Genomic DNA, 24,566 nt, shown 5'->3' on the forward strand with positions numbered 1-24,566 from the left:
TTGTGTTTTGATTTTTCTTTAAACAAATAGAAGTTGATTCTTAAGGTGACTCCCTGTTGGGATTACCATTTACTGTTTTGTGCATCAGCACTCTGGATAGTACTAAAGGTCCCTTTCAGCGTCCTATAACCAAGCTGCATTGCTCCGTGCGTTTTACGTGTCATCTGTTCCCTTTGACCTCTAGTTATGTAACAGTCTAACTTCAGCTTTGCCTTATGACACTTTTAATTCTCATTTATGAACAAATCTTTTGGGCAAGCTTAGCAATGTGACCCACTGGTCTCATTGATCTACTTTATAATCAGTGATGGAAATGTGTTTGGAAAGTAGGTACACAATAAATCGGCATCAAGGCGAGAGAGTGAGACCCACATTAAATTATTCTTCTCTTTTTGATAAAAAATGTGGGAAATCTAGATTTTTCTTTGTATATGGTAGTGTAGTCTGTAAACCTCTTAATACCATATAAAGATTGGTACTGTACATGTATTGGTACTGTACATGTATTATCTGGAACAGCCACCAAAGCTAACTTTAGTGGTGTTCTTGTGTCTGGTGGTATATAATTTTTCTAAAGTCATTTATCACTACTTAATCCCTAGAGGCAGACCTTGGCCTTGCATGCAAACTAACAAGTGGTTGCAAGACATCTTATCACACAAGTATGTTTCCCAGAAGTTAGTGTTTAGTACCCCATATGAAGTCTGAAGAATGTTTTGGTTTTTTTGCTGCTTTTATTAGCATGCAGATTTTGGGTGTGTAGCCAGAAGTGATTGAAGTTGGAACCAATAGAAAGTGATTTTAATTTTAACTGCATAGTTTTCCCTGGGAAAAGCAGTGTTTTGTTATTCTGGAGAGAGAGAGTGAGTTGCTAAGTACAAATATGAATGTTATATAATTCTAATAGCCATAATGCCCTCTTAACTTGTCTGGTAAAAGTGACCAGTAGATTCTACATATGAATGTTATGTTTGGAAGAATTTTTAGTGATACAGTATTTTTTAGTAAAATAGTGCAATGAAGATTACACTAGATTCAATAATAAAAATACCCGTCACAATTTAAACCAATCTCTTACATCCATTGTAAAATAGTTATTTATCAGTCAGTTTATGAGGCAAAACTTGATGTACATCAGGCCAACAGGTGGGCAACCTTTATCAGGATTTAAAATGTCTCCTATGATTTTCCAAGAGGTTTTTGACCAAGTATAAATTAACTGATTGTAGGACTGAAGATCTTTTTGCTCCATGATTCAAATTTGCTCATTCTACTTATTCTTCCAAGATTTTTAAACAGCGTTAGTTTAATAATTAAAATCTAAGCTTTATCATTAGTAAAGACAACTCCCTCAGGCCAGCCCTGTAAGACCTAAATAAAATAGTTCAATGGTCTGGTTAAACTTCTGAGTAATAATTATAATATTGCTACTAGTACTTAGTAGCAGTACAGTGAACCCCCCGTATTCACGGGGGATGCGTCCCACACATAGCTAAAATCCGCGAATACTTAAAACCCCTCTAAAAACACTTAGAACTGCCCATTTTGATAGTTTAAACACAAAAACCCTGTAAAAATGCATATACCTGAGTATTTTAATAGTTTTATCACAAAAAGTGCATTTATTCATGAAAAATACTGCGAATGGGCGAATTTTCTGCGAATAATGACTAGATATGTTCCACAGAGAAACCAGTGAATGCGTGAGTCCGCGAATCATGAGAACGCGAATACGGGGGGTTTATTAATTGATAGTAATTAGATGAAATACACCAGTTTAGTCTGCCAAAGCTATATATACATGGAAATTTCCTCAAATAAGTCTTTATTTTGGGTTTCCCTACTCCTTACCCAGTGGCCACTCATGCTAACCGGAACACCAGATTACTTATACTTTATAGTAGTATACATTATTGTAAATTACTGTAGTCTTTTGTTTTTTGCATAATAGATTAACAAGAACATTTTGTTAATAGCAAACATTTCCATTAGTAGAGACTGATCTTATAAAAAAAAAAATCCTGGAACTGAGGAGTTATATGCGGTATCCCCATGTATGTCACAGTTCTTAAAATAATGATCCAAAATTATAATACACTACTAAGCTTTTGGGTGGATAAACTATTAGATACAAGTTGCCAAGCATTAGGTGTTGTTTAGAACCCATTTTAATTGTCTGTGTAAAACATCAAGAGGAGTATAACTATAGAAGAAGGCAGCATCGTAATAATTTCTGTGACTGGTTTTTCCCACAGACTTCTATCACCTTGCCATCAGAAAGGGGTTTCAGAGAGCAGCTACTTAGGATCAGCTCATAGCTTGGTCTTTAGTAGTTTCCCTTTAACATATTAGCTAGGCTTTCTTACCTTTTCACTGTTCCTTTAATCCCAGTTACTTTATCAGGATTAATTTACAGATAACTTTGAATACAGTTCCAATCACTCTTAGACCATGAAGGGGGATGGAGGCTGAACAGGATGAAAGTCTAATACTAAGCTCAGCTCTTCATGCTGGATCCAATCTCAGTGGACTGGAAATGTTCCAGGCATTAAGAGTATTGTGTATACAGTATTCAAATACCCCAAATGTTGGAAACATAATTACAGAAATGGACATTTATTATGCCACTTCCAGAAACCATATCTAACAAGACATTTCATGTAAGACACTGAGGCCTTACATGCTAAGAAAGCTAATGGAAACAGAAAATTTCAGGCAAAATCCAACCCTGATTAATTTAGATTTCCTCTATTGGAATAAAAATTGTCAAGATTTCTAATTGATACCATCACCTGAACTTGTAAATCATCTGTTATCCAGATGTCCAACAAAGGAAGTGTAATTTAAGACAAAACTATCGAATGGTTGAAATCAAAACTAAAAATCAGGCTGAAACCTGTGGTGACTAAAAACCTAACATCGGCGTGAAAACTACCAAACATGCATTATGTGTGCAGGATACAGCAATTTTACCTCTAAGTGAAGATGAAGTAATAGCTAGAAGTAAGATTATAAACTTTGTTCAGTGAGGGTACGAACACTTTTAATATTATGAAATATTCAACATTTCCCGACAAAACCGATGGCTACCAGTGAGAATTATTTTTAAGCAATACAAACAACTGAAGCTCTTCTTCACATAGTCCTAGAGCACACAATACCCAGGCTACTCAGTGAGCTGCCCCAAGAATTGAAGGGATGTGAAAACTTGGAGACACTGAAGATGCAAACGTGAAAATTTTAAGAATTTGCATCCAGTCAAAGGCAGACAAATATAATTTACCACATTGTTCCCAAAGTTAATCCTGTACATTTTGCAAATAAATATTTCGTTACTGACTGTGTACAGTAAATCAAGATAGAGCTTAATGGAGGTAAACTTAAGGAGCTGCAAAATACACTAAAACACAGTGGCAAGATTAATACAAAGGGTATCGCAATGTGGGATAGAATTATCCTTGTACTGAGTTGCATTGGTTGCCTATCTAAGGTAAGATAATGTCCAAAAAATTTGGAAGCTTTGCTTTGCACAACACAACTAATGAATTGAGTCAGTGCAAGACTAGCTACAGATGTTCCAAGTTATTTAAGCCAATAGTCACTTCATATGTTTTTAGAGCCTTCAAATTTGCAGCTCACACACATTATTAGGACTTAAAATATCAAATCTGTCAAGGAAAAAGATAAAAGGCATTTTTAATTTGTGAGTCTTTTGATAGTGCGGATTTGTCAATAATTATGGAGCACGCCTTAAGACTTAAAATGTATAAAATTTTGTATAGAGCGAAAGTGAATAATTTTGTGGGTCCCGTAGCCCCTTAGGTGGAGCGGGACCGGAGCAGAAGTCACTTGTATTAAAATAACTGTAAGTGAATAGTACCCTGTTCATATTCGAAGCGTTGTCCATTCCTTACCTTGTGAATTTCATCATAAGTGTCCAACCCAAAGAATTATCAGAGTTGTATTAGAATTACGCAACTACCTGATTTGGAATGGTAACAGCAGACAATGAACCTAGAGCTTTATTTGATGGAGTCTTTTTCGATTGCAGCTTAGCTCTTTTAGTTATAAGATCGCCTCAGGCAGCCCTGCATATCCACATGTGATCATAAGGCAGAATATTGCCATTCTCTCTTTTCCATTCTTCAGTTTAGAGGTTGTTTTTCAGTCAATGAAACTAAATGAGATGGCCATCGCGCTACGTCCAAATTACGCTGTTCGAAACAACACAAGAAATGAATGAGCAACTTCCAAGAAAAGAAATCCAGGTCTGTCTGGCTGAAATTTGGAAACAAGTCATACAGCTTAGGAAAATATGTTTGCCTATTTTTCTCATTTAATTTTGAGTGTTTTCACGCAAATAATGTATATAAGAAAGGGACAGAGTTTTATCAGTAACGCATTCTTCTCATTCTGTACATTAGTTGCTTTTAAGAGGGGATGCATTTTATCAGTTCAAGTGTTTAGTTTAGTAGTGGTCTAATGACGTCGTTATGAGATATTTAATTTTTATACCAGTAAATTACAGATTAATGTTACCTTGCCTTACCTTTTTGCTCTTTTGCATGTTCTCGATAAAGAATTATAGCTAACGACTGTAAGGGCTATTTTTCGTGTATTATCCTGAAGTCTCAGCCTAACATTCGTTATAAAACTGACCTTAGGAGCATGTACAGTCAGCGACACAAAGCTTTAGTCATTTTGTTAACTTTGCAAATATACATTCAGAGACAGATTTTCAGTATAGGGGCCGTTCAAAAATTACGTAACGCCTTTGGGGCGAGTGGGGTATGGTGAGGTGTTATGAGTGTGACAGGGGTGAGGGGGGTGCAGCCATAAGTTACATAACATTTTCAGATTTTTTTTACTTTGTTTCTTTTGAAAGGATGTAAATGTAGGACAAAAGAGAGAGAGAGTAAAGATTCTGCAATAGACTTTTATTGTGTTTTAGTAATATTGAGAATATGGTATTTATTTATTTTTTGCATAATTATATGTTTAAAAAATATCAGACTCAACCCTTGTTTGTAGTTCAACATTTTCTACTATACGTATGACATGCTATAGAATAATATCACAAACTCATCGCGTTTCTGAGCTCCGACATTCTCTACTTTAAGCTTAAATATGACTTAGAAAAATATCACAAATTAAATTAATCCTCTTCTAAACTTAGGCATAGTCTACTTTGTGTATTATGATAAACTTAAAGAATATCACAAACTGGCGACCTCTCAGAGTTTCCAATTAAATTACTTAGGAAATTAAGTACAATAAAGCTCTTGTGCAGCAAATTCCAGGGGACTGCTGTCTGCAATTCGTTATAGGCATCATTCGTTATAAACCGAGATACTTGAAATGACTGCATTATATACCTCCCTTGTTTTGATACAGAATGAAATCCAGACGATCAAGTTAGCATCGATCCTCCCAAGTGTATGATGATTTCTAATATACTGTATATTTCAATAAAAGTCATTATTTGTTTAAGAACTGGATATGTATTTTATTTTTAAAACAAAATTAAAGTTATGTTTGTAGTTTTTTCTTTATTAATAACCTTTAAATGAGAATGTAACTCAGCATATCAATTCTTCTGCTTCACTGGGATAACAGTTGTTTGATGTTTGTTTAACAATTAAATTATCACTTCGTTACAACAGGTATTTTTTTTTTTACTAATGGAACTGTCACCGGGACGTACAAAATATTTCCTACCTGAATTCGTAATAAAGAATTCGTGACATACCTACAATTTTAAGTTCATTTATTTGAATTGAGACCGAGGAATTCACTTTCATTCGTTATAAGCCCGAATTCGTTACAAGCCTATACGTTATAATCGAACTTGGCTGTAAATGGCATACGAGAACTTTTTCATCTCAAATTTATTTGTGATTCTTTAATATCATTTAAAAATGTGAAGAAAAACATAAAGGTAATAACTTTCAGGTATTAAGCCAGACTTTAATATATTATTGCATTAAAAAAGGAAACAGACTAATTCAGCGGGGTTGGGGAGTGGCCACTAACGGATGTTGCATGATTGTCTAGGGGAGGGTCTGGACATGTGTTATGAGGCGTGGCAAGGGGGGTGGGGATTACCAAAAAAAGTGTTACATCATTTTTGAACGGCCCCATAGTATAAATTAAATACCGGTACTCAAATCGTTACTAAGATTGTTGCTACTGTGAGCAGCCAATATTTTATTTGATGCGTGAAACACCCAAATATGGGTATCAATTTTAACGCTTTGGAATGTGCTCTTCATTCGTATTATGAAAATCATACTAATGAACCAAGAAAATAGTTTCAGGGAAATTAAAAGAAAATATGGCAACTTTTCCAAGGATATACGTTGTTTGCCATGAAAATGGTGGTAGCACCCAGTCGCTGATCCTTGGCATTTGTAAACCTAGTGGCCACAGTTGGTGTACTGAGCTGGTTACGTTAAATATCAACTGGCTTGGTATCCTCCGTTACATTTTAAAGGTAAAAACTTTTAAAAATATTGTTTGGTTGATGAGAAATATCTCGGGTTGGAGCTGGAAAAGAGCTGCCATGTCATATCATGATTCAGTGAGGAAAATTGTGATAGGCCCAGCTTATTAGCCTCCCTGTTGAACATCACGTGACTTAGGGACGGGTTAGTGAAGTATTCGTAGGTCTTACAGCATTAGTTAAATGTTTTTTTTTTATACTTATAGGAACATCACTGCAAGGCTGTGGAGCTGTTGTCCTTTTGTTTCTCTGGAGTAGTTATGGAATTTTAATAAATGCTTCTGTAGAAGCGTTTGTATGTTCAAATTGAAATCATGTTGTTAGTTTAATGGTAATCAAGAACTTTATTAATTACCCGACTGTATGGTACATGATTTGCATGGGCTAATTTTAATTCTCTAATTGAGTACAAATATTATGTAGTATTTGATACCACAGAGGAATTAGACTAGCGTACCTCGAGAAAATAGGCCTAGGGAATAAATTTTGAATAGTTTTAGTCGTCGCCAATACTGCAAAATAACTAGCCATGTTGGAAAGGCGTATATTATTGAGTGGTAATTCTAAGCCGGCTGTCCGCGGTGAGCTAGACTATGGCAATTGACGTTTTTCTATGTTATTTTACTTGCTTTACAAGAATTTAGCGTAATATTTTGTCGCCCGGCTGTAACTAAACTGTAATTGACCTTTGAAGACTACCGACTTGAACTACCTAACACAGGGTAGGTCTAAGCGACAGTCCGCAGTGAGCCACCAACCCCTCCATGGCTAATACGGCAAAATTGTAACCAGTAAACATCCCTACGGTACGTTGGGTTGGTATTTTTAGGGGTGTTTACTGGTTGCAATTTTGCCGTATTGCTATGGAAGGGGTGGTGAGCTCTTCGTCATGACTGCCCGGTTTAGACTACCCAGCGTTAGGTAATTCAAGTCGTGTACTAAAGGTCATTACAGTTTAGTTACAGCCGGCCGACTAAATATTTTTAAATTCTTGTAAAACAAGTAAAATAACATAGAAAAACGTCACCTGCCATAGTCTAGCTCACCGCTCGACAACCGCTTAGGATTTACCGTTCTTTGTAGCATCCCTTCGGCCCTAGCAGAAACACCCGAAACCCTTTCGGTAGTCAGTGCCGAATGACCTTATAGGTCCCAGCACTAGACTTTTGGCCTAAATACTATATTCCATTCCAAAAAACGGGAGAAACTGATTAAATAGTAAGATTGGGCAAGAGGTTTGGATACACATCTATAGGCTTAAACTCATAAACAGTGCAGACCAAACCGTAAATGAAATATATGACAATGTAATTCCTAGGCTGTCAGTCACCGACTTTTTAGCAAATGGCGAACATGGTAATTCTAAGCCATGTTTCTGCGGTGAGCTAGACTATGGCAATTGACGTTTTCCTATGGTATTTTACTTGCTGTACAAGAATTAAAGTAATATTTTGTTTCCGGCTGTAACTAAACTGTAGGCTAATTGACCTTTGAAGACTACCCGACTGGGTATTTCTAAGCCTGCATTGCGCAGCAAGCCCCCACCCCCCTTCATAGCTAATACAGCAAAATTGTAACCAGTAAACACCCCAAGAGTAGGTTAGGTTGGTATTTTTAGGGGTGTTTACTGGTTACAATTTTGCCATATTAGCTATGGAGGAGGGTGGGGGGCTCGCCGCGGAATGCCGGCTTAGATCTACCCCATCGGTAGTGTAGTCTTCAAAGGTCAATTACAGTTTAGTTACAGCCGGCCAGCAAAATATTACTTTAAATTCTTGTAAAGCAAGTAAAATAACATAGGAAAACGTCTGTTTGCCATAGTCTAGCTCACTGGAACTACAGCTTAGAATTACCAGGAACATAATAGCAAGTGAATGTTTTGTATTTGCTAATGGTTTTTTGGTAATTCTATATGTTAGCTCCATGCCTGTTTTTACCTTTTCAACTGGTTTTTTCTACACTTTTAGGGGTTCTGACACTGTCAGTGCATCTGTTTGTTGTCGGCCAAATGGAATGTCCCTTCACCGTGTTTAGTACTGGCCCAGGGGGGTTGGGTACCCATACGTTAACAAGTTATTGCACTTGCCGGACGTGATAACAGACATACCCATGCTCTGTCTTGTTGGATGGACTTCGGGGGTTAATTACAGGTTAATTAGAATCGAGCGCCAAAAATGAAAGGTAAATTCATAATTAGCAACCAAAAAACTGTAGAAAAAGTCAAGTTATAGTGCCATCGGACTACCCTATAGTTCTACCGGTTTTTTAAGGTGTTCTGTAAGGTCATGGAAATTGTTTCAGAGGCAATATGTGTTTGATGTAAGGTGCTGTAAAATTGTTAGCTCTACCCAAGGGTGCCTCCCTCCCCCAACCAGTTAGCTAGGCCTAGTGTCCTTGAATCATGAATTAATCATTCTGCTTAAACATTGGTTATTTACCTTCCGCTCCCTTGATATTGGTTATTTACCTTCCGCTCCCTTGATATCCACTAAGATGACTAGCCTCTGGTTCTCCCCCAAGCTTATAATGACTGCTTCAGAAATGTCAGGAACTGTCTCTCACTGCCACTTGGCTGATTAAAGTTCAGAGCTCCATGCTGGAACAAGACCATCTTTAATCTGAACAAAAACTACCTTCAGCTCAGTTCCCAGCCTCCCCTATTTAGCCTAATTGTTTTGTGCAGTGATCAATAATTTCGATAGAACTATAGGGTAGCTCTGCGTCGCCAACAGCGCTATAACTTGACTTTTTCTACAGTTTTTTTGGTTGCTAATTATGAATTTACCTTTAATTTTTGGCGCTCGAGTCTAATTAACCTGTAATTAAACCAAAGTCCATCCAACAAAGGGGTTTCCATCTGCCGATCTTCACAAGACAAGAGCACGGGCACGTCTGTTTCGAACAGTTCATATTCCGTCGGTAAGTGCAATAACTTGTTAGCAATGTTGGTACCCAAACCCCCGGGGCCAGTACTAAATCTGACAAAGGAGATTCCATTTGTACGACAACAAACAGATGCACCGCCAGTATCAGAACCCTAAAGTGTTGAAAAAACCAGTTGAAAAGGTAAAAACAGGTGCGAATCTAATATATAGAATTACCATAACTTCTGCTGTTGTATCTTTAGTGCAATACAGATGCTCCCCTACTTAAGAACTAGTTACATTCCGAACGGCTGTTTGTGTCTTGATCTGTGCGTTAGTTGGTCCTTATGCCTATTTTAAGTACAATATGATATAAAGTTAGTACAGTACTGTGTTTTATAGGGGCATAACGTTCCTGGTCAACTTTTTACTTAGGGCTTCTCTGGAAATTTTTGGCTGCTGCTTTGTCAGTGCTCGCTGCCTCACCACTAACGGACACATGATGCAAGGTAGCATGTGTTATTGAAGCAATGAAACCATCCATAACACGCAAAATGTTTCGTCTTCAGCGCTTTTGCCAGCCTTAGCCTTGAAGTCATTGAATTTTCCTTTTCCTGAATCAGCACGAGGCTAAGCGGTACAGACTCTTGTCTCTGGTGTTCCATCTAGATACCAGAAGTTTTTCCATTTCTTCTACCCCCTCCCCCCTTCTTTTGATTTTAATTGTTGACTCTGTAGGCACAAAACTTTTTACATGTTACATAATTCTGTCTGTTCTTAAAGATTGTGCCAACAGTTGAACGATTCATATTATATTGGTGTGCTACCTCCACCATTTTTTCACCACTAAGTTCTGTACAATTGCCACCTTAGTTTCCATTGAGATAGCTTGTTGCTTTTTACTACTGCCACTTTCTTCACTGACCTTTCACTTGCCATTAGCCATGATAGAAAAAGGATGGGCTCGATATTTCCTAATAAAATCACCTAAATAGTTCAGAGCACAACAGATGACATCTTAATACTTGCTTAGGTTTGAGAGGTTGGGGCAATGTATTGGCATCAACCTCAGTGTTGTACAGCGTGGTTAGTGGCAAAAATTGTAACTAATCAGAATAGGCACGCAGTACAAAAGTTGGGTATTATTGCAGTAAGAGGCAACACGCCATAATGACAAAAATATGTTTTCTGACTGATTTTGATGTGTTTAGTGCAATTTCACCTTCAATTTGGTGGAAATTAACGGTTTTGGAGCTAACTCCATGTACATAAGTGGACCAAAAACCATCAATTTCCGACGAAATTCAAGGTGAAGTTGTGCTAATACATCAAATCAATCGAAATAACATATTTCATAACAGTGAAACCCACACAACCTAACATAACCTCTCACAGAAGTTGCCGGGTCACAGCCTAACTTATGCATGACCAAAGGACGAAAAATAAGGTTCATATCCCGTCCGGCAAGTGCAATAACTTGTTAATGTATGGTGACCCCGGGCCAGTACTAAACACGGCGAAGGGACATTCCATTTGGCCGACAACAAACACATGCACCGCCAGTATCAGAACCCCTAAAAGTGTTAAATGGGAGTAAATAATCCAGGTATTTCTAAGAAACTATCAATTTCCGACGAATTTTAATGTGAAATTTGTGCAAAACACATCAAAATGACCTAGAAAAGTGTATTTCCTTGCCATTTGGCTGTGTTACCTTTTACTGCAATTTTACCAAAATTTGAACTTATGGGTGGAAAAGGGAGCAGTCCGAACACAATTTTAATTTATGATCACGTTTGTTCGTATCTCTGAAAGTTCCTAAGTATGGTAGTGCCTTATAACCACAAAACATGAATTTGATCATCACCCTGAAACATAAAGCTAGGTCTGTTTAAAGCACTTCCAGTAGACCAGAGATAGTGGAGACTAGAGAAGAAAGTATTGAGTTGTTAGACTTGCTGTATTCTGGTGGCTTGTATGTTCAAGTAGTCCACTATTGCGGCAGCTTGACTATAAGGTACTGTGGTTGCTCGAGAGAGAAGAAATTAATTGTGAAGCTGCTGTTCGCAGCTAGCCCAGCAGGTGCAGAAACATTGGTATATATAGCCTATGAAAATTCTCTCTCTCTCTCTCTCTCTCTCTCTCTCTCTCTCTCTCTCTCTCTCTCTCTCTCTCTCTCTCTCTCTCTCTCTCTCTCTCTCTCTCAGAAGAAAACAGTGTTGTGTAGGATTGCAAAAAAAATATAAAAGGCACCCCAGTAGACTAAAACTAAACATGGTTTCTCTCTCTCTCTCTCTCTCTCTCTCTCTCTCTCTCTCTCTCTCTCTCTCTCTCTCTCTCTCTCTCTCAGAAAACAGTGTTGTGTAGGATTGCAAAAAAAAAAAAAAATATAAAAGGCATCCCAGTAGACTAAAACTAAACATGGTTCAAGAAAGATAATTCCTTTTACAAATCTAAGTCCAGATATAGTGAGTTATCTAGGTTTGGTGATTTCAAAGCTAACAAAGACTGTGTTTATTTCAGGTGGTGGTTTGGACTGCAGAATGCAAGGATTACGAGAAACTCGGGTTTTGCTGGCGGGGAGCAAACCAAAATATTTGTAGAGGGCAAAGAATATTTAACCTGTACTGGATGGACATGATCGTGTGAGGCACAATAATAGTTCTAGAGTGGGGAGCCGACTGCCTCAGGTGAGAACCAGTATTTCGTGCCATATAGTTTGAAAGAATTTTATGGTTAATAAAATGTTCATATCACTTCAGTGGGCCATAAGTGACTTATGGCAACTCTGCTCAGTACAGGATTTAGGTGTGACTTGAGATTTCGTTGGGGAATGTACTCCACCTCCTTATACCTGGATGTGTCCATATATTTATTTGCTCATAAATATACCCAGGGATTGCTGTTGACTTTAGTTCTTATCTTTTATGATAGTTGTATATGTCAGCTATTATTGTAATCTTGCAGAGCAAAGTGCAAAGAAATTTAGAATAAACAAGTGTACCTCACTAAAAGGTACTGCATCTCCCCCTCTCAGTACATCTGGTAAATATTTTACCATGAATATGTTGTGGTGTAGAATATATAGGGAAATTAGATAGAAAAGAGAAAAAGAAGAGAGAGAGAGAGAGAGAAATATAGAAAGAGAAAAAGTTGAGAGAGAAGTAAGAATAAAGAGAGAGGCAAAGAACACAGTGGTAATGCCCAAAAGCTGTTGTTGTTATCGTGATTCCAATACGCTGATCGAGGCAGAATTTGTTAATGATTTTAGTTCATATCTGATATATTATGTGAGCTGTAATTATTTTAATATGTAGAAAATTATTAGAAAAAAGCATGTCTAACTTTACAAAATTAGCATACTGTATTTTTATGAATCCAGTGTTGGAAATAGTGCGGGGCCAGAAATATTCACTTTCAACTTCTTGTGGAAGGTACAGAAAATTTGTTAAATTTTTTTCTTACACCATGTGCATTTGCGTATCTTCCTCTGTCCATTGATTTTTTTCTTTTTTCTTTAACTGGCCAATCTTAAAGTTTGCCCGGTCTAGAGTCGTGCTTTATATATATTTTGTCCCAGCCTATAACGGTTAACAGTACAAGTATTGTGTTAATGCAATTTTTTTTTTTTTGAGGAGGGAGGGAAATGCTACTGATGCCATTAGCAAAGATAGTCAAACAGTAGGTTTTAGGCAAGAAAAGGGAGAGTTTTTAATGCTGCCACTTTGTATGAAAACCATCCCGGTTATGATGTGGCAGCCCTGGTTTATAAAGCTGCTGAACACCAAGTCTTGAGGGGGGGGGAGATAAATTCCATTAGCCAGTCTTTTGAATATGTAATAAGCAGGTATGCACTATAAGGACACGTACAAGGGTGGTTCCATTAGTGCTTTGGCCCAGAATTTTATACATTGCCAGTAAGAGATTGCCTTGCAAAGTTTTTTTTGTTTTTTTATGACAGTGCCCCCACAAGCACCCAAAACCCCTTGAGTTTAGTACTGAAGGCATCAAAGTTTACATGGTCCCCAATGCAACATACCTAATCCAGTCTTAAATGAGGGAGTTAAAAGGACAAAGGTCCATCACACACTTTATTATCAAGAGAATATCCAGGCTAGAAAAAATTCTCCAAAATGGGAAAATTTTAATTGTAGATGATATAAATACCCAAAGAGCCATAAAGTTATTGGTATAAGCTTGAAACTATAAACTCAATCTAGAAAAACTTTGGATTGATTTAGATACGCACCAGACAAAGAGACTGCAGCAGTACCAGAGAATAAGCTAACTTTAGATAGCTTAATATTGCAGCCTGTTCCAAATGTTGACCATTTCTGTACAGAGTACAACAATATGCCTGCTAACTTTTCCAGCTTAGTCTGCAACTAATGCCAGTGTCTAGTCCATTCGGCACTTTCTGTGTAAAGGTGGTTGCTACTGCAAGTGGTAGCATGTGCTGCAGTATTGCTTCACTTGATCTGCCCATATACTTGACTCATAAGTCTGTCATCAGGTCCTCTTTTACACATGATTTGCTTGTTGCTCAGTTACCTGCACAGTGGCTGTCTGCTGTGTTGCTGACAGGCATTTCCTTGTTGCAAATTCTCTTACCCTTGGTTGACCAATGTCTTACACACACAAACATGAAATAAGATAAGAAAAGGGATTTGCTGATGTGGCATACTATACAACAGTCAGAGCCAACTGCTCCTATGTCCAACAATGTGGCTGTTGTCTATTGGTGGTGATTGTTGGTCAGCACAATCCTGAGGGGGTCAGGAAACTGGTATTTCTCAGTATGTTTATTGTTGTGCTTAAGAACTCAAACTCTATTGCTGATATCTGTTCAGTGGATACAAATGATTTTGTTTTCCTCTTAGCCACTTGGTCTTTGCTCTTGAAGTCAAGTGTCCTGATAAGGAAGGAGATTTGATGTGAAATACATAAGCAGAAGCACCCATGTATTCTTCCTGAGAAAGAGAACAATGGATCATTTGCAAATAAAATTCTGAGTTTGAGTTACTGTAAAAGCATTTATGGAAGCAGTACTGTAAAGATATTGGCAATACATGTTCTGTTTGTGGACTAACACAGAAACTGCCACACTGGATAGTTTATCAGATTATCTCTTTTCTTACTTTACAGAACTGAGATTTTGGTGTAAGTAGTGTCATTTGAACTAATGGAAACATTTTCCCAAAAGGACAAAAAAATTTAACAATTACCTCCAACACTTGGGAGATAAGTATCACACCTAAGAAGCTTACTACATGGCTGTAAATAAGCCATGTCCAGAAGTTTCCACCATTTACAGACTTCCACTAGAAGTTAGTCATTGATTGACTCAAGCCTGTTTGTATATCGGTCATTCAACTGATATGCACAGATGTGGAAATGACATGAATTACCTGTTGTTAGGATGAAGAAGACAGTTGTTCATAGAAGGATGCAAATCCTAGTGTTTATTTATAGCCTACTTGTGCGTGCAGATATTTAGTTAGTTCCCAGAAAGCAGACTATGGGCAAGTTTTCATTAGGTTCCTTTACATAGGCTGGTGTCCACTTTAGCCTGTTATTTGTTCAATCTATCCAAACACATGACTTAGTCCCACTTTATTTGTTCAGGTATCTTGACACCAAACCTAGTCTCAGTCTTTTTAGAGTTAGCTATTTATTATTTAGTCTTAATTGTCTTCATTTAACACACTTGGCTTGCTACTTTTCACAATAGTTTGGGTCCTTGGTGTGACAGATTGTAGTCATCTGAATGTCTCCAACAAAGCACTGAGACCTATGTTAGGCTAGAGTCCGCTTGACCCTCGATGCCATAGGTCTGAAGATGGATACAGTCCCCAGTCCTTGAGTAAGAGGGTTTTGACTTCCACAAAACACACTTTGAAGTGCCAGTAGGCCTATGTCTTCTGCTTCTTCAGCAAACTGTTGCTGGCTGTGTATTATTTTTTAATTCTGTTATGTAAAAGATCATATATATCAAGAATATGGCCAAATGCAGTCTCCCAAGGTCCAAGAATGGATAGCCCAATTTTGTGTATGTTTATGATAAAATAGTGGTGGTTTTTTCAATCAAGAATGAGTTCTCTGGGTTTACACACAGTACAGTATAGGAATTTGATCTTTGTAAGAATCACCAGAGTTCTTGACATAAAAGAATCAAGCTTGACTGTTTGTCCATGGTGCATCCATGTAGATCATTAGGTGATCATGGGATGTGTGGTTTGTTTCTCTTGCTTGTACAGTATTTTGTCATGAGAGGGCATGTTTGGATCAGAATGCTCCACATGAATTAATTGTATGAATTACTGTGCAACCAATTTGAATCTACTCAAGGAAGAGACATAATACAAATTAAGTGTTGGGGTTGAAGTTGGGATGGGAAAGTAATTATTATTGTAAAGTATTTAATGCAGCTTTCAAAATAACATGGTGCAATAAGGTCCCTTTATACACAAAGTTACACAGTCCAAGACCCTCCATGCATCCTTGAAACCATACATGATCACAAACCCTGTCATAAAAAAAAACCCATAAAAATAAAACTAGAAAATGAAAATATATAAAAATAGAAAAAAAAAATAAAAACATTACAGAGTACTGTACAGTACACTACACATTACAGTCATAGAAGCAACTTCTTGATGCCTGCATAAACCTGGTGCATACCTCTTTTAATAAGCATTATTGATTCTAATATGCAAAGAATAATTTTTAAAATTTTGCATGCAGTATTTCCTATACAGTACAATATTGATAAGGGAAAAATTTTAAAACTAAATGTAAATGATTACATATGTACCCAACTGTACAGTTTGTAGCCCTAAATGTGTATTACCTTGGACAGGGAGCAATGATACAGGAGAGAGAGGTAAGTTGAGTGTGTGTGCATGTGAGCTTGCACAGTACAGGTATACAGAGTTTGTTACTGCAGTACAATGTATATGAATGCGCTCTCTCTCTCTCTCTCTCTCTCTCTCTCTCTCTCTCTCTCTCTCTCTCTCCTCAATAGCTTAATGTACATAAAGGTTGGAAATGGAAGGATTTTAGTGTTGTAGCATGTGCAATGTGAGTTGTATGAATTTTTTGTTGTTCCCCATGGTAACTACATACGAGCGGATCAGTGCAAAGATCCATGTATAATGAGGCTGACTGTATTATTCAGCATTGTTTGTACTTAGAAGAAAAACATACTAGCATTGGATATGTGAGGAAAAAGTTATAAGACCCATATTAAAAAGTAAAGATTTATTTATTGCACTTAAGCACTTGTAAATGTTAGTTTATGTAATGTGACTTTGATTTGACCCGTATTATATTTATTTCAGATGTGTTGCAGAAGTCTAGCACAGTACTACTACAAAGATGTACACAACAGCATTGAACTGGGGATTTTCCAAGCTTCGATTATCCTCGTGCAGAGTGTTGATTGTAAAGGTAAGTTAGAAATTTTGGTTTGAACTAGTTACATGTGCAGTTCATAACTAGATGTATAATGAAACAATTTCTCTCTCTCTCTCTCAAGGTAATTCATTGATAGATGTCAAGTTATTCTTGTAAGGCACAGGCTTGATAGACACCCTGGAGGTTGCACTAGAATGCTTAGGGTGTTTGGGTGTAAGCTCTTATAAGTGAAGGAATTTTCTGTAATTTATCCCCCCCCATTTGCAGACGGGTCTAGGCGAATTTACTGACAACAATTCACCGACAACAGTTCATCGACATGCTCAGTTTGCTCAGTGCACAATTCACCGACAACAATTGATAGAAAATAAAAAAAAGTCTTAAAACAAAATTCAATCGGACTAGTGGAAAATAAAATATTTTCATTGTCTTATAATTGGTGACAAATTCAGATTGCAGCCTTAGTTAATGTTTCATTACTTATTGGTTGTTTCGGCATTTAACCTTTATCTTTGATATATGAAATAATTACTTGCTAGTCTTTATTTAGGATATTAGAAAACGATGTAGATTTTTTAGTATTTATTAAACATGTTTAAAATATACAGTAAATAAAGCAACTGTACAGTCATGGGCAAAATATTTAAGACACAAAATATTTCAGAAATAGATGTATAAAAAACCACAAATTATTTTATTTAAAATCAGAAAGCTAGATTATGGGCTATGGCCCGTGAATAATCAATGACATCGCTATATGAAGAGTATTTTTCAACAATCCGTTTTATTCGTTCAGAACAATCGCGGTATTTCTTTCTTGATGGTTGAGATGAAGTACCAGCTAAAATTGGTCAACTTTACATCATTATAATTTTGTTCCTTCTTCAAGAAGTCGAAAAATTTCCATATATTAGGTGGTGCCCCAACTTGTTTCAAAAAGTTCGGTGCCAGCCTTCTACCGCATTATTTGTCTTCGGTAGGGATAGTACAGCAGATTCATAAACATTCACATCTCGATCTCAAATTTGGGAGGTCTCGACGGTTTTCTTCTGTCAGGACGGCTATCCGTATCTTCAAAATAGTCCCTCACGCTTCTGCTTCACTCGGGAGGATATCAGCATCACATAGTAATTCAAATGCACTGACTACCAAATCAACAGGCACATATGCTATGGCGGGCAAATAACGGAGATTGAGAGCAAATTCTGCATCCTCTTCATATCTTCTTTTCAGTCCATTAGCCTGGATGGCCGAAAGATACACTGCGAAAAATGGAAGAAACATCCTTTTAATACCACGCAGAATTCTTTTTGCATGCCTTTATCATTGCGTGTTCAAAATCAATAGTTATCGAGGGAAGGAGACGAAAAAATGTGTATTGATCTTAATCTTCTAGTAGCGTATTGTAAGATGCTTCTGACTTATCTGGTAGTAATGCATAGACAAGCGGAATTGCTCTATTTTCTTGAAATCCATGGAATGTATATAGCTGATAAAAAACAATGAACGGTTTTGAATGTTCCGTCCCCATACCAATGATCACTATTTGCTAGAAGATGAGTGTTACGCGGAAGTAGCAAAAATTAATATGCGATTTTCAGTTGGTCCAGAATCCAAAAATTAAAAATTTTTCACCTGGAAACGTTTTTTATACTCGCTAGTAAGAGTCAATTCACTTTGTGAGCAATTATTCTCAAATCTGATACTTCTTATTGTCCTTTTCATCGTCTGTGTTTTCGAAGCCTACAAGCAGCTGCTTCGCTGCAATTCTTAAGCTTCGTTTGATATTGGTGCATGAGGTGCTTCTGTGGAAGATTTGGCTTTTTACGTATGTTTTCCACAATTTTTGTGCTTCACTCTCGGCTGCATCACAAACATGATTATGCTCAGTCACTTCTGCTACAATTTCACCGTCACACGTAGTTACTCGCGCTTTGCACCTTATTTTGTGATATTTGTCACATTTCAGTATATCTTATCTTCACGCTCCTTGTCTTTATAAAAAAATAGCCATGAACAACAAGCTGCTTCTTTCCTTTTTCGGATTCTATAAAATGGAGAGGCATGATGGGCTATGTAGTGAAAATCCTTGTTAACTAGACCATTTATATTTCTTACTGAAGCAAGAAATACACTGTTATTATTTTGAAACTCAAGCTAATTTGGTAATTTAGTGCATCGGCTGTTTCTAAACTACCTGTTTAGTATTAAAACCTTATTTGTGATTTATTGCCTCGGTTATTTCATAACTACCAGTTTAGTATTCAAACCTTTATTTTATATGTGGCTGGTACAGTCTTGTCAATGGTCTTTCCTTTTTTATCTTAGCTTAATTGTTGTCGGTGAACTGATCAGTCACAATGTCGGTAAATTATTGTCGGTGAATTGTTGTCGGTAAATTCGCCGGATCCCTTTGCAGACAGGGTAACAGCATTTTTTTTATAAGAATTAGCTTATAATGCAAAGATAGTACAGATGTGATAAGACTTTTCATTTTACTGTTGTGAAAAACACAGTGCTTTACTAACTCTTATCAAATTGTACTTAAACTGAAAAGGTGCCACGTTATTGTGTAAATAGAACACATGCCATACCCTGGATCTAAAGTATTTTGTTTTACTTTTCTTCTATCTATGGAAATTTTTCTGTTTTGAGTACAATATTTTAGTTTCTCATTTAAGTTAGTCTATGCTCAGTAGATTCTTATTTCCCTTTTGTTCATGTCTTATGAGTACACATTCAGATTTGTTGGAGCTTAGGACTGATTTAGTTTGCAGTTTAAGAAAATTAGCTTTGTGTACTGTATTTTTTATAATTGCATAATTTGTCTTTTACAAGGAATGTCATACAAATGCATAAAGGCTTTATTTTTATACGGAATAAAACTTGGTCTTAACGTAAGGATAAATTCTCTGACACCAGCTGGAGTCCAGTTTAAAAAAAGCTGAATGAATTGATGGCAATTGACATCGGCCAGTAGCAGAGGAGAAGGAAGCTGCGCAACATGCTTTACCCCAGCTACGCATCATCAATTCAGTTATTTTCTTAACTGTCTTTTTAGCAAGATGGTTCAGTGCTCATCTTTCACAAGAAGCTGGTTATTTTACACTTCCTGCCCGCACGCACCTACAGTATTCTGGTTTTTTCTTCCTGTTTTTGTTGTGGGTATTTTGTGTACTTTTCATCTGTGTTTTGCATTTCCCAAACGCAGGCATGTGTTTCAGGTAAGCCTACCAGGCGAAAGAGACATCATCCTGGAGATGGTAACAACCCCTGTTCCCATTACTTGTCTTTGTCTACTGACCCTCACCCCACTTGTAGTAGGTCAGATCTAACACTTGCAACATAAATAACCCTAGGTCTGTGTGTTCTCTTTAGTCTCCTGAGCAACAGAAGAGATTTGCTGATAAAAGGCAGTATAAGAGGAGATCAGTGACACCATCAAAGGAAGGCTTCTCATCTCCCTTAATGGCCAGCATTCCTATTCGTTCTTGTTCAGCCTCTTCCTTACCAAGTCTCCTCTCACAAAGATTATTCTCCATCTCATTCTTCTTTGGCTTCATCCTTAAAAGATTTGAGGGGGAGGTCATGTTTGTAATGTTGTTGCCCCTGTTCTTTCAAGCAACCCCTCATTTTTTCCTGGGCTAGAAGAAAACTGAATTAGTGATGCAGAGCTGGGGTGAAGCCAGTTGTGTAGCTTCCCCCTCCTCTCCTATTGGCTGATGCCAGTTGCCACCAATTCCTTGCGTTGTTTTTAACCAGACTCCAGCTAGCACCAGAGAATTTATCTTTTTGTTAAGACTGAAGGTTTGTAAGTTATGAAAAATACAAATTGATTTAAAATTTATCAGTAATTAAAATGCATGCTAGATGATTCTTCCAAAAGGATTAGCATTAGGAAAAGGGGGTTTGAAGTAGATGCAGCAGAGTATGTGCTTAAATGCACAAAAGAGGAAATAGTCACCTGAAGATGTCATAGTGTGAAACGAAGGAACAGCAAGAGCTACTTCAGTCATTAGAGGAAGTGGTCATTGCTTTGAGGTATTAAAATGTGGATTTAGTTAGTTGAAGTATTAAAAACTACCTTTAAAAATGAAATGATCTACTTTCTTTCCATTTACTGAACTAGAGCTTTTTAGTGCATATTTTTATGTTGCATTCATTTAACTTGTTGCACTTCTACCTCGTCTTAATGTCATAATGTTGAAGTAGTTATGCATAAATTAATTGTATTTTGCATAATGAACATCTGAAGAGATCAGTTGGTTAATTTTAATAGATAAATGTGAATGGCAAGGTGTTATAGATGCCTACTTGCCCTACACTATCATATACACAATTTTGAGCCATTTATATCACTCCACTTATTGGTATGTTGAGATTGTGTTTTAAGAGATCAGTGGTTATTTTAATTTAGTGAGTGACATGGTACATATATGTTACACTAGTAATTCAGTGTGCCATTTTGAGTCTTACAAACCTCAAAACTTTGGTTAGAACACACCAATGTGGATTATAAGTTAAAATGTATACAATACTGAAAGAAGCCAGTTTGTTCCATCATGAAAACCACTGGTTAATTATGGGTAACCACAATGTAGTTAAGTATACTGTGTTTGTAATTTTCAAGTTTGCTGTGATTATTGATATGAATCAGTTTCTATTTTGAAGTTGGTATTGATTTTGTAGTGTACTTTGTAATAAGGTTTCTCATGTTTTACAGAACAGAGGGGAGGGTGTAGGAGAAACAGCCATGAAAAACTTCAGCATGAGGCATAAAAAGGAACATCCAAGAAGAAAGAAAATATAGAATAAAAACTTTCTGGAAATGCCAAATTTTTAAAAGGTTGGATCTTTTTTTAGTTTGCATGCTGGAGAGCTTATATTTTGAAAATATAGTATTTAAAAAACAGGACAAAGCAGTTGAAGTATTAAAAAGTTATTTTAATTTTTACAGTGCATTAATATATATGTATAGTCTTGTTTATGTAGTGTATTGATGAGAGGTCTTACATTTCACAGAACAAGAGGATGATAGAGCAGCGTAGAAGAAAGGCATCCAGTGCACATTGTAGAAGCTGGTAATCCAGGGCATTATTAATGAAAAATTCTGGGCACCCAAATTATTTTATTAGGATGATTTTTTTTTGTGTGGGGGATTTATTGGGTTGCTTAAAAGCAGGGCTTTAATTACATTTGTGGAACAAATAATATAGTTTTCACTCTACTGTAATCTTTATTTTTAAACCTTAAAATTGGACAAAAAGGTATCCTCCTAAGCTAAACTCAAATTACTATATAGGCTTTTTATATTATATATATACTGTAAGCTATATATACCCTGGTAGTATATAGTCTATAAGACATCCCCCCCCTCCCCCAAGAATCTTCAGTATGATCTTGCCCCGCATATGAAATTTATAACCTAGTAGTATAGTCCATAAGACATCCCCCACCAAGAGTCTTCAGTATGATCTTGCCCCACATGTATGAAAGTCTCTCTCCTCCGTCACAGGAACCAGTGGTGCTCCAGAAAAGATCAGTTAACTGATGAGTTTAACATTGGTTAAAACAATTTACATCAAATTCTGAAGTAATTTTGTCATTCATTTCTGTTTATCGCTGATACCCTATCATAAAGTGACAGTGTGTGTTGGATCATAAGCTGCTTACATATTGGCTGCCAACTGTGGCCAGACAATCTCACCATGAATTTTTTATTAATTGAACATTTTGAAAGCTGAGTTAATTATACTGTAAAAAGTAGTGGAAATTATTTTTCGCTATAAAGAATAGCAATAGTACATGGTACAAATGTTTTGTTAGTAATATTCTGTATACCAAACTAAATGTTATGTTCTATCGCAGTATGCAGTGCAGACTAGAGAAACTGAACCACCGTGAGTTCTATGCGTGCTACATACTGTACCATTTGTAAAGATGAGAATCCAAATATATAACAATTTAATTACACGTTCACTATTACCACTTCATTTAAATGTTGCAATTCTTTCCAATATTTAAGATTCACTTAAAAGTGAAATTTACCATATAATTTAAAAAATCTAAATTGCTTGTATATAAACTAGACTCATTCTCGTTAGTATTCTTGAAAAATTGTCCTAGAATTCCACTGTAATTTTTCACTGATGACAGCTTTAGAGTTTTTGTACAATTCATTTTTGTTGTAGCTCGCTACTGAAATACATTTAGGAATTGATGGGGTTAAATGAAATAAATCGCACAATAACTCGGTCACCAGTTCATGTACAGTATCTATGATATTAATGCACTTTCCATAGTACTCTGTACCTTGTTACCAAGGGAGGGATATCTAACTTTTAAGCTAAATACTGTATATCTCTGTATTACTCTGCCATTTACCTACCATGAACTTCACATTCTTCAAAATATACACAAGAGCACTTTCATCATTCCATGGACAAATATGCAGCCAAGGGGCACATAAAAACAAAATTTTATTTTTTTCTACAGCTATGTCACTATTTAAACTGAAGCCCTAGTTTCTGTCACTGTATTTAAACTGAAGCCATAGTTTGTCAACAGCTCTGCCATTCCTTCGCTCAGTTTCAAATCTGTAATGCATATTGCAATAGAAAGTAAGATCGTTTTGTATGGTATAAGGAATATGATTAATTCCTTAAAATATTTGTAATGTATTATTGCTGTTCATCACAATGGAAAATAATTTCCACAATTTTTTACAGTTTTAGAATTTAAGCAGTTTTCAAGGTGTTCAATTAATCAAAAAATATTTACAGTGATGATTGTCTGGCTAAAGTGGGCAGCCAATATGTGAGCAGCTTCATATTCCAACACATGAGCTGTCACTTTACGATAGGGTATCTTTGTGAAGCGATGGTAAACAAAAATATATATCTCAAGTCCCCATTGCTGGTTTTATTTTAGAAAATTACTTTACATTTCATATAAACTACCAAAAGCATTTAAGTACTTTATCTTTGCAGAAACAGTGAATGATGCCCCTATTAAAACTTGAGCTAGACACACACCATTGCTGATGTACCATAGTTTACACCGAGTAAAACTAATTTCATTTTGTTGCCTTTATGGAAATGATAAATCCAGCAAAAAAAGAACTTGGTACCTGAGAGCAGCCCTAAAATGAACAAGCTTTGGCACATGAGTTGCGAATTAAATGTATAATACTGTCTGTAAATCATACCAATTAGTAATGAAGCTTTGGAGATAAATGACATTTGGGCTCATCTGGACACATTTTCAAAGGTTAAAACCTAATTATGGAAAGGGGAAGTTTGAATTCTTCCACCCGATACGTATCTGAAAAAAATTACAATTTTCTAAGTGAGATTACCTTCCAGAGAGAAATTAATTTAGTAAATGTTTACTGGACATAAAGAACATACTTCAAAACTAAGGCAGAGTAGTCAAGTACCCAGAGAATGGACAAGCTCATTCCAATGGGAAAAATCATCAGTCACAAACTAAACCTAAACCACTGAAGAATCAGCACAGAATACCATTAAGATTAACAGTCCTAATGTGAAATGTATATGGTCTACTTTAAACTCTTACAATCCCAGCTTGATATGGAATGTAATGGAAAAAACATTTCAACAACGATGGTGAAAGAACTATACAAATACAAGACCCATGTACAGTAAATGTCAAATGATAAAGTTTATTAAATAATCTGAGAAGTTAGTTTTCTAACTTTGCAATACCACCGTAAGAATATTAGGGTGAATTAAGCAAATAAAGGATGAATCATTTTGCTTGTC

At 36.4% G+C, this 24,566-nt stretch overlaps 1 protein-coding gene and 1 long non-coding RNA gene across 6 annotated transcripts in view; one reads left to right on the forward strand and one right to left on the reverse strand.

The window, feature by feature from the left end:
• The first annotated feature begins 6,319 nt into the window (after window positions 1-6,319).
• On the forward strand, window positions 6,320-22,021 carry LOC136838521 (uncharacterized). 4 transcript variants are annotated; one of them, XR_010853017.1, is made up of 5 exons: window positions 6,349-6,493; window positions 11,890-12,056; window positions 16,707-16,815; window positions 21,511-21,628; window positions 21,805-22,021. XR_010853017.1 is itself a non-coding variant. In XM_067103610.1 (4 exons), exons 1-3 carry the CDS (start codon window positions 6,335-6,337, stop codon window positions 21,559-21,561), a joined length of 324 nt encoding a protein of 107 aa, XP_066959711.1. In that variant the 5' UTR covers window positions 6,320-6,334; the 3' UTR covers window positions 21,562-21,628; window positions 21,805-22,021. The 4 variants fall into 4 exon arrangements, 1 of the variants encoding a protein (XP_066959711.1); XR_010853015.1 differs by having other exon boundaries at window positions 6,350-6,493; window positions 21,506-21,628; XR_010853016.1 differs by lacking the exon at window positions 6,349-6,493 and adding an exon at window positions 6,626-6,647 and having other exon boundaries at window positions 21,506-21,628.
• Window positions 22,022-22,164: 143 nt separating this feature from the next.
• Window positions 22,165-24,566, reverse strand: part of LOC136838522 (uncharacterized) — a 142,514-nt gene continuing 140,112 nt past the window's right edge. For both annotated transcript variants that reach the window (XR_010853019.1, XR_010853020.1), the window contains one exon: window positions 22,165-24,105. This is a non-coding gene — a long non-coding RNA (uncharacterized lncRNA). The remainder of the gene's footprint in view (window positions 24,106-24,566) is intronic.

This window comes from Macrobrachium rosenbergii, chromosome 5 (assembly GCF_040412425.1).
Source record: "Macrobrachium rosenbergii isolate ZJJX-2024 chromosome 5, ASM4041242v1, whole genome shotgun sequence".
Lineage (NCBI taxonomy): Eukaryota > Metazoa > Arthropoda > Malacostraca > Decapoda > Palaemonidae > Macrobrachium > Macrobrachium rosenbergii.